The sequence below is a fragment of the Hippichthys cyanospilos genome, chromosome 3 (assembly GCF_059441005.1).
Source record: "Hippichthys cyanospilos isolate Australia breed blue-spotted pipefish chromosome 3, RoL_Hcya_1.0, whole genome shotgun sequence".
Classification (NCBI taxonomy): Eukaryota; Metazoa; Chordata; class Actinopteri; order Syngnathiformes; family Syngnathidae; genus Hippichthys; species Hippichthys cyanospilos.
This window is the reverse complement of record NC_142371.1, coordinates 27627869-27638811: the sequence shown is the minus strand read 5'-3', so window position 1 is coordinate 27638811 and position 10943 is coordinate 27627869. Positions and strand designations below refer to the sequence as shown.

Here is a 10943-nt window from a genome sequence, read left to right as displayed (position 1 = left end):
GGTCGTGCGTAATGCTTTTGAAAAAAAACGAATTACCAACGAATTAAAATATGTTTGGTTGCAGCGATTTTGCGGCATTACTGTATCATCGTTGCTGAAATCAGGTGAACCCATAATAAAAACATCTAACATTGTTTATCTAAATAAATGGGCAAATGAAACAAAAATATTTTAGTGCAATATTATTACTTTCAAGAAAATCAATACATTAAAAATATATTTAAAAAATATAATTTTATGAAAAAAAAAACATTTATGTTGCGCGTTAATGACGCACATTCGCACCAACGTGCATATCTACTCAGTCAACCCACCCCCGCAGCTCATTGGCTGCAATCTGGGGCAGTGCTGGGTAAACGCGATATTTGATTGGCTAGAAATTCCGTCGTTGAAGCGTGCAAGATTGCGTCAGCAAGTTTGGTTAAGAAGAGACAAGCATGGCGGCCGTGCTGAGAGGGAGTCGGTACCTTGTAGGAAGGCGGTGCAAGAATGTTCACTTTGCGATTGGTAAGGACTCGGTGAGAGTGCATGCGTTACTCTTAGTCGTTGGCACCTCAAGAGTATTTTCTTCCAGACATCCTCATAATTTTGCCAAAAAGTTTTAAAATGAGGTTTGACTACATTTTCGATACACTGTTAAGCTAATTCAGGGTGATTGTGCTGTCATTTACATTTTTTTTCTCTCGTTTTTACCTCATTTGCAAGCTATGTACTTTCTGTAACGTATTGACGAAAATATATACACCGTTTTGTTTTTATGAACTTCTTGTGGTGAAACGGGATAACATGTGCCATTATTTGACTGTTTGACTTTATTTAAGGATTATTACGTAATAACGTCAACTTTCTCTGCAGACCGATCCCACTGACCCCCCCCCCCCCCCCCCCCCCCACACACACACACACACACATATGAGCCATTTTTTTCCTGTTCACTCACTTTTCTTCAATGCTGATGTACCAAAATTATTGGTTAATGGATAGATGTAATCTACACATTCAAGTTATTTCAAGATTAGACACTTTAAAAACTTTATTCAAGAATTTTCAGCGATGTCAAAACCAATTGTTTTTTCTATAATTAGTTAACTTCGCCATTTTATGTGTAAAAGTTTTGCTTAGAAAAACACCATTTGCCTCACCGTTTACCAAAAATAGCATCACGGTGCAGGGCTCATGCTATAGCCAATCACGGCTCAGCTTGCTGAGTTGTTAACAGCCAATGAACAACCCAGAAAGCAGGTAAACCCAGATTGGTCATTACCTGAGACTTGCATACATGCGATGACATTTTTGGTTAACATCAAATGTGTTTTTAATTTGTTACTGTAATTGTACATGAAAAACAATGGAGTTATCAAAAAAAAACTCTAAAACAAAAAATCCATCCTTTTTGCTGCTGAAGATGGCTACGTAAACTAACCCTTTAACTTTTTTAAATCTTGTTGGCTATGTGTTAAGGCATAGTGTGGCATGATTGACAAATATGCAGAATCAGAAAAAAAGCACATTACTGTGTAAAAACACACAGTCAAACAAAACAAAGAATTAGCTAAGTTGATGCATTTCATCTAGATGCGTATGATGTCATGCATCATGAAGCCGTGTTGTCTGTCTTCATGTGTTGCCACAGTTTTTATGTTTGAATGCCTGTCGCTCAAAGGGTCACAACACTGCAAAAATGTACGCGAGTTTTGCTTCATGTGTCGGCATTATGCTAGCAGTCATCTTTCTTATCATCTTTGAAAATAAGCTTTTACTGTCACCATTCTGTTCTAGCCTCCACGCGGTCTATGGCCTCCAAGACACAGGTGGGCTTTATTGGTCTTGGAAATATGGGAAACCCAATGGCCAAGAATTTGCTGAAGAACGGCTACCCAGTCATTGCCACAGATGTCTTTCCGGAGTCCTGCAAGGAAGTTCAAGAGTTAGGTGCCCAGGTGCGATAGTAAAACTGTATAAGGTTCTTCTTTATTCATTTTAAAACACTTCCACCTGTTTGTTCTCATCAACCATCACAATTTTTTTTGTTTCCTCAGATTGTTGATAATCCTGCCGAAGTAGCAGACAAGGCTGACCGCATTATCACCATGCTTCCCTCTAATCCTAATGTTATTGACGCATATACTGGAACCAATGGGATTCTCAAGTATGGCTTTCCTTTTCTACTCATCTTCCCTCATAACTTGCATCGTGTTTCCAGATTATCATTTTACAATCCTGCTTTGTTAACAACAGGAAAGTTAAGAAGGGCTCCTTGCTCATTGACTCCAGTACAATTGACCCTGCTGTTTCGAAAGAGATGGCAGCGGCTGCTGAGAAGATGGGAGCGGTTTTTATGGATGCACCTGTGTCAGGAGGTAAATTTTATATGCCAGATTTAAATGCAATATTGGCGGAATGCACGATTCCATGTGTACACGCGCTTCGTTGTCGGTGATCATAATTGAGTGTTCCAACTGTGCAAGAGGGTGTTTCTTCTCCCTTATGAACATTTTTGAGGATGTGGTTGATGTGCTGCTGTTGAACTGAAAAATGTGGGTGGTCTCAAACTGCAAACTGGCAATTTGGCTAACATGAAGCAGGTATGTCCCGGATTGTTTTCTATGCTTGTTGTTCGAGAGTAAATTTAATTCTCTAATCTGTCATTTTCTAAATTTCTTTGTGTTTAACCGCAAAGCAATCTTTATGATGCAATTTAGTAGTACATGGCTTCACGTTCCAATTAATTTGCTCTTAATTTGAAAAGAAAAATGTAATTTCCCTGTCAAGGCATTAAGATGTATTAAAATAGATTTGCTGGTACCTGAAGAAACCCTGTTAGTATCCTATATACCTCCGAAAGTGCCCCAATTTTAGTACCACTGTTTTGCGGGGGATGAATGAAATGTTTTAAGCATCAGAAAAACTAAATGGGATAAAAGCTTTTTGATTTTTTTTTTTTTCAACATCAGTCCCCATCAAGGTCTTCACACTTGCTCCAACGATGCCGAAGCACTTTTATCCCAGTGTAGAAGAACTCGTTTGAGGCATGCATCAACGCTTCATATGCATGGTGCTTTAAAGCCCCCGTGTGTCATATTTAGACAGTTGTTATTTTAAAACCCCACTATAAATTTCAATATGATGTACATAAATGTGTTATATCATATCAAAGATTTTTTATATACTATATATTTTGCACGGTATGGTCTCTCTGAGACACCGTGGTGCTCGTGCTTCATTCATGCAACACCAGTCCAGTAGACATTTCATACACCCCTTGGAGAAGACCATTCGGACTTAGTAGCTGCTCCAGCCTGTTAAATCTTTAAGAGGAACTTAATGCTGTTTGGTTTAAGATTTTAACCAGAGACAATCTTTTTGACACTGGTTCAAGACTATTTCCATTTTGTTTTCATTGTCATTTGTTTACTGATGGTCATAGAGAGGTAAAGGTTAGATTTGGTCCCACGCAATTTGTTTGAACGCTACAGATTTTAGGTAAAACTCACTTCTCTTGATTTGAAAGAAAGAACTGAAAGACTTCACATGGCTTAACACCTTTCCTGTGGGCACAGCGCCCGCCTTTGGCCGATAGTCAAAACAGGCAAAATTGGCCTTTATCAGGCACACGTTTTTCTATTTTTAGGTCCTAAACAGGCTAGAATTTTCAGAATTTTAGAGAAATTCAGGGGTTGGGGTATTTTAGAATTGTAGAAATAGTTGGGGTATTAACGTCTGTTACGTACAGTTTCGGACGTTTTGCTCGTTTAGACTATCGGCTGAAAGCGGCCACTGTGCCCAGTAAAGTGTTAAATTGTATTCAGGCAAAGGGAGGCTGAAATTGTTTATATGTATGATGTCAATCACTATGATAAAATCATAAGAGGCAATCCTCTGTGTGCACTCCACTCAAAAGAGGTACAGTGGTGTGGTTATTACTGTTCAATCCTGTATTGTCAAATCATATCTGTTTAAAGCACACATGGAGTTAGGAACCTAATTGAGTCAGCATGTGTCTTCTTCCTGATTCTTTATGTGAAACAGTCAGTACCAGATGAAAAAAAAACCTGCCATCTGATTTCTTTTTGGAGCAGATTGAATGCTAGAGTACCACACTGAATTAGTCACCAACACAGTCTCACAGTGGAAAGGGGGACTTTCTGCTTTCAAGTTGTAAAATGTTTTTGAAGGTTCTTTTTATCAAACCAACTCTCTGGCTTTACACTGGCAATCTGTTTTGCAAAGTGACTGCACAATAGCATCACTTACAACCACATTATACAGTGCTAAATTGCTCATAAGACCAATGAAATGAAATGAAATCTTGGTTTCTTTCCATTGGCATCCTGTAAACTCGATGACTGATTTCCTGGTACTCTTATGGCCTGCTTTTTAACCCCATGTGAACCAGCAACGTTTTAACTAGCGTACTACATTTACTTGTTCAGGGTTCTAATTTGCTTTGACTAGATTGGCAGCTGTTTTTTGTGAGCGGACCAAATTCTTCCCTTGTAAGCCACATTGAAATGAAAAATACCGTACTTGTAAAAAGCTTTCTTAGACTATTTTCTTTAAATATCTATTAGCTATTTAGAAATCATCTTTTAGAATAAATGATTTGCTCAATATTTCTGACACAAAGTAATCAATCTTCATACTGTAGCAGATCTTCAATATTTGTACTCTGGTTAAACTACTCTTTTGATACAAAATCTGTCCGTGAGTGAGAAGTATGAACACATGGCCATTTTATGGGCACATTGCTCTGATTTGCTTCTGCCATCATTCATTCATCCATCAACCTCTGAACTATTTGAAAGTAGCAACAAACCGTGACAGTCGCATAATTTCCATTGTTTAGGTGTGGGTGCCGCCAATTCAGGAAAACTGACTTTTATGGTGGGGGGAGCAGAGGAAGAATTTACTGCCGCCAAAGAGCTACTCAGCTGCATGGGAGCCAATGTGGTGTACTGTGGTCAGGTTGGGACTGGACAGGTAGGACACGTCAACATTTTCTGTCATTTCTTTGTCAAAACTACACTTGTAAAAAAAAATTTTAAAAAATTGTGTGAACTCAAAATTTCAATGCAGCAAATTGATACAATTCTAGGTTTGGCACTTCAGCCATGAATGTTTTTGCTGATATGAAAATTGGCTTACTCACATTTTCAGTATAGAAATAAGAATTTACATGACAAATTGGCCTTTGTATTGTCCCCAACTCAAAGATACAATTTCAAACCACAAATTAATGACGCAAACAACTTCGAACGAACATTGTTGCAAAATGTCAATCGTTTATATGTTTAAATTTTTCCTTAAAACTGTTTTACCTAAAAAAAAAAAAAAAACTAGTTATATTTTTTCTGTGTACATTTGCTTAACATATAAGTGATGTTTTGAGCTTTATAGGGACACTAACATTTAGACCGTTTTTCATTAAAAAGAATAAATGATTATAAATTTGAAAAACTTGCAAATAAATGTGTTCTTAACGACCAACAGTATGTTTTAAACATAATCGCAGGTCTAGTTATCATTAAATTATATTACATGGGGCGTGGCACTTCTCCAGAGGCTGCTATGTTTTAAACATAATCGCAGGTCTCGTTATCATTAAATTATATTTTATGGGCCCTGGCACTTCTTCGGAGGCTGCCATGTTTATTATAGCTACGGACAATGGTAAATGCAGCACCTCCTGCTGTTCGTAATAAAAAACTTTCTAAATCTTACACAGTGTCCCTTTAAGTTGAATTCATCAAACAGGATTTTCTCATTCACTGTGTACAGGCTGCTAAAATCTGTAACAACATGCTCCTTGCTATTGGAATGATCGGAACAGCCGAAACCATGAATTTGGGAATCAGGTAACCGCACGCGACAGTTGCAATGACGGCAATCTGTTCCAAAAATTATATGTATGCCCACCCTGGTGAATGAATGTTCCTTCATTGCAGACTTGGGCTGGATCCAAAACTTTTGGCCAAGATCCTAAACATGAGTTCAGGCCGTTGCTGGTCCAGTGACACCTATAATCCTGTACCCGGAGTGATGGAGGGAGTCCCTTCTGCAAATAACTTCCAGGGAGGCTTTGGCACCCAGCTTATGGCAAAGGTAGCTTCACTTGCTTCTTCAGTGTCACCCTGACCTTGGAGTATATTCTTGTGCTTCAAACAAAAGTTGGCACTGGTGCTTATATTACGATATGTTTAACCAAAGAATTTTAATATTCGTTGTTAATTGATTTCTGAGTTTGGTCATGTGATGTTCAAAAGCTGAGCCATGATTGGTCCTTACTCGATCCCTTAATAACTGTGATGTCATCTTCAATATCAAGTGTCAAATGATCATCCCGCTGAGATAAAACTGGTGGGGGGTTTTTTTCACTTAATTCATAATCCACAAACACTGCATTTATGAGGATGCTATCTTTTTATTAGTGGGACTGCTGACAACATATTATTGTAAAGAGAATTTGGAGGTCAAATTCCCTTTTAGTTTAAAATGACATAATTCCACATGAACCAACGAGGACGTAAATTGTGCTGTCAAAACAATAAAAAAAAAAAAAGATTTTTTACATATGACCTGTAAATAATTGATGTAATTATTCTCATTTTAATCTCGCCTAAATAAATTTGAGAAAGTCCATTAAGATACAGTACATTTTGGTATTGCAGCACATCAAAAGATTGATACACAACAACAACAACAACAAAAAAATCCATACTGCTCCATTTGTTTAAACACATTGCCTCAAGAAATGAACACATAAGTGCATTTTCAAATTCATTTACAAGCATGTCAAGCCACTAGGCAGGAGTAAAGTTTTTTTTTTTTTACAACTTTGTTTTTGAAAATGCAATATACAATAACAACTACCATCATGGTTTGCAATAAACAAGTGAAGCTTATAACACATGTGAAAGCATAAAAATAAAAGAGAAAAAAAAAGAAGCTGGCAGTGCATAAATGAAGTGCATTCTATTCTTCCCCGCTACTGCAATTTTGTCCAACCTAGAGCAGTGTGAGTTTGCATCAGATGCAGAGCAGGTGAACAGTACACAGGTGTACTGTACAAAGGTACAAAGAACAGTACAAAGGTGATAGGCGCTTGCTTGAGCTATGTGTGTGAGTGACGCATATAGATCGATGACTTTTTATGACTGCTATATGCAAATGTGGATCCAGAGAATTTTTTCAAATCTACACTCTGTCTGGTGTTTTCAGAGGCTATTTTAATGGTGGAAAAAAGGAATAACGCAGACATTTATCGCCAGTTTGCAATAACCCTAGCTTCACGTAGATTATACCCCATTTTCTTTAGCAGATGCAGCTGTAACCATTTGCCTTTTGTTGTGAGATTAGTCCCAAGTGTTGGCTGTTTTCTTTTGTCATTTGCCAAATAATTAGAAAAAAAACAATCAAATATTACATCGTCTATCCTGTCCCTTGCAGACTCGCTCAAATTTGGCACGTTTTCAAGTTTAGTTTGGCAAATATGGCTCGCTATATTAGCCTCTTTGTTGCTGTCTTTAGCTGCGGCTGCAGTTCCAACTGGGTTCTTTGCATTTATGTGGTAGGCTAAACGACCTGCTTCTGTGGTAAGCAAGCGCTTTCTTGCAAATAATGCATATCACTCTACCTTTATTAAAGGTGCTATCGGGGCATTTTATAAAGTTATATTTACCAGCAACTCTTACATGTGCTTCCATTTTCACATCTTCCTTCTGCCCTGCCACCCACAACAGGAGCCTAACAGGTTATGCCAAACACAATAACAACCAATTAGAGTTCTACCTCAGGGTGTAATTGACTTTTGTTTTCCAACCCCCTACAACTCAAGCACAAGAAGCCCAATGCATAAATTTAGCAATTGGAAATTCGATTAAGGCAATGACAAAATGATAACTATAACTAATTGATTTTGTCATACTTGTGGTGTAACCAAAACATCCTTTTTGCTAGGCTAACATTGGAATTTGAAATTCACGTGACAGTACCAAATGGATTCTGAAATAATGATACTTAAAGTAGTTCTCAAAAAAAAAGAATGAATAAATGAATGAATGTTGCTCGGGTTTTTGTTGGGATTTATGTATGAAAGTTTGGGGTTATGAAGATCTTTTTATGGAAATAAGTGGTGTTAATTTAAGTTATGTTTGGTAAGCGCCACATTGCAAAGTAGTACAATTGATCATGTATTTCTCCAGCTTCTTAATTCTTGATACTGAAACTTTATTGATTTCCATATTCTGTGAATTTAACTGTATTGCTTTTTGTAGAAATTATACTAAATGATTACGGTAGCAGAAATGAAAATTTACTTGTGTTTTTCAGGATCTTGGCCTGGCCCAGAACACAGCCACCAGCACAAAAACCCCCGTTCCACTGGGCTCCTTAGCTCATCAGATCTACCGGATGATGTGCGCCCGTGGTTACGCCAGTAAAGATTTCTCATCTGTGTTCCAGTTCTTGCGCGAGGAGGAGGGACAGTAATATGTGCCATCTCCTCTCTGTCCCATGGAGCCTTACCTGAGCGGGCCTGTTAGCGCACAGGGCTGCTGCCATACCGTAGTCAGGGGGTGCCTTTTGGGGCCCGATGAGGACTCTTCCAAAGTTGTCAAAGACAGAGCCACGTCAGCTCCCAAAACAATGTTTTTCTCAACAATGCAACACTCCTTTCCTTGTTGAAGGTGATACTGTGCAGAAGTTTCAAACGTTTTAAGGCTGCCCCAAAAAAAGCGTTTATACTGTCAGCTGGGGATTTTAGTTACAAGAATAAGACGGTGTATTTCTTGTTTGCAATCATTTTTATGTTACCCTTTTCTTTCTATTCATTGGTGATCGGACTAGCATAAGAGTGCCCTAAATGTTGCAAAAAAAAAAATAAAGAAAATGACATGTCTTGAACTCGAGTTTCCTGTAACTGGAATCACTAAACACAACACCATATGCTGTTTGTCATCTTCAATCTGATTTAAACTACTGAGATTTACAGTGACGTTAATGCATATTTTAGCTGTTTTAGTGATAAAAATTTTGAATTTGAAATATCTGACTTTTTTACCACTCATGGATTCAGTAGCTTTTGTTTTTTTCTCACACAGTAGTGAGATGTATAAAAGCCAAAACACACTAAGGAGCTTCACAAGTGGACCCAGCAAATAAAACCCCAAAGACCTTATAGTGACTAACTCAAATTCATTAAAATGTGCACTGTTTTTGGATGTGAGCCATGAGCTTTTGCGGCATGTTTCTGATCTGCTCCTCCAAAGAGAGCCACTGAGGGGCCAAGGTGCCACAGGTCATGCGATCACAAGACAACCCCATAAAAAGTCCATTAGGCACTGTAGGCTGAGAGTTGTGTTGTCATCTGCTTGATAGGTACTGCAAACACACCAGTACTTTGCTCTCGGGCCTTGCTTGCGTGCAGTCACGCCAACTCATACCCGTTTAGGCTCAAAATGATTTCTTTTAACCTTTTCATGCATACTGATATTTGTTACATAGATGCTCTCACATTTGTTACAGTTTTAAATCATATGTCACAAAGGTTCATTTTTGGCCATATAAAGGGGAAGTTAAGTCAGATATTTTCTAAACATTTGTTCTGTAATTAAAGACAAGAAAAATCCATCTTTTTTAATCCGTTCTCAACTGAATATGACATCAGTTGCTCAGGTAATGACCAATATTGGCTCACCTTTTCTGAGTTTGGTCATGTGTCATTCGGAAGCTGAACAGCGATTGGTCATTACCTATATACGACAGTGACCTCGTTTTTCAGTCAACAAGATAATTATGATCATGTATTATTTATTCTACAAAATAGGATTACAAGATTTTGATGCTGACTTTCGGAGCAGATCAGGAACGCATTAAGTGGGAAAGGAGCTTCGTGTTTAGTGTGGAAAAATGGGTGTGTTACTGTATTTCGTTCCTGAAAGAATGCATGTAAGTACTGTACTATAATCTTGTTAAAAAAAATACACAACAAAATTCTAAGAAGTTTGGATTGTTTAGGTTGATATTGTCATTCAGCACCTTCAAAGCAGAACCAGACAAACTGGAAATATAGTCGGTGGCACTTTTTTTGCTCTGTCACATTTTTTTAATACAAAGTATATTGAACGCCAGTGAGTGAATCTGTTCATAAGTATATCGGATATAGATTGTTTTAAAATACACAAAAAAAATAATTTTACATCATAGAAAACGTTGTTTACTGTACTTTCAAAATTTTAATTCCACAGCTTCCAAAACAATCTGAATCCTGAATCCAATCATGAGGCCCATTTGCGACTTTAGATCATTTTGACTTCCCCATGCACGTCAAATACTAAACATAAAACACAGCTTCGGCAAATATGTTACAAATAAAGGTAATGTGTAGCTCACACACAGTTTGACCTTTTTAAGTCAAAATTGAGATGTAGGCAGATTTTTTCCCTATATAAACCACTTATAATTACATTGCCTGGCTATTCAATTGTTTATATTAGCTTTAATAAAGGCTACAGGGGGATACATGAATCCTTTTTTTTTTTATTGTATTTTAAAAAACATGAAACGTTTCATTGCGTGTGTGTGTTGTTGAAAATAAAACGTGTTTTTCTTTCATAAATGTTCACACATTTAAGTAACTCTTTAAGGAAAATTGAATCCGAAGTTATTCCCTCCTAAACGTACGCTTGCCTGCATGTACATGCTATGAACTTGGTCCATAAAAATTTACTGCCTCCAAAAGGTGGGAAAATTCTATTAAACAATAAATGAAAGGGCCTCGCGGGGCCTAATGTATCATTTCCTTAAACACTAAATGCAGCAAATAACCTAGATAGTGAAATGCTGGATATATTTTTAAATGTTTTGAGTTAGTTGCAGTATCTGCGGCGCTTCGACCATTTAATTAAGGGTTTAATGTTTCTTTTGTTTTTTTTTAGATAAAGCAA

At 37.4% G+C, this 10943-nt stretch overlaps 1 protein-coding gene across 1 annotated transcript; it reads left to right on the top strand.

The window, feature by feature from the left end:
* The first annotated feature begins 413 nt into the window (after window positions 1-413).
* LOC148426648 (3-hydroxyisobutyrate dehydrogenase, mitochondrial-like) lies at window positions 414-8901 on the top strand. Its single transcript, XM_088411963.1, has 8 exons — window positions 414-507; window positions 1780-1940; window positions 2040-2149; window positions 2239-2360; window positions 4847-4980; window positions 5779-5855; window positions 5946-6102; window positions 8329-8901. Exons 1-8 carry the CDS (start codon window positions 438-440, stop codon window positions 8485-8487), a joined length of 990 nt encoding a protein of 329 aa, XP_088268089.1. The 5' UTR covers window positions 414-437; the 3' UTR covers window positions 8488-8901.
* Window positions 8902-10943: the final 2042 nt, after the last annotated feature.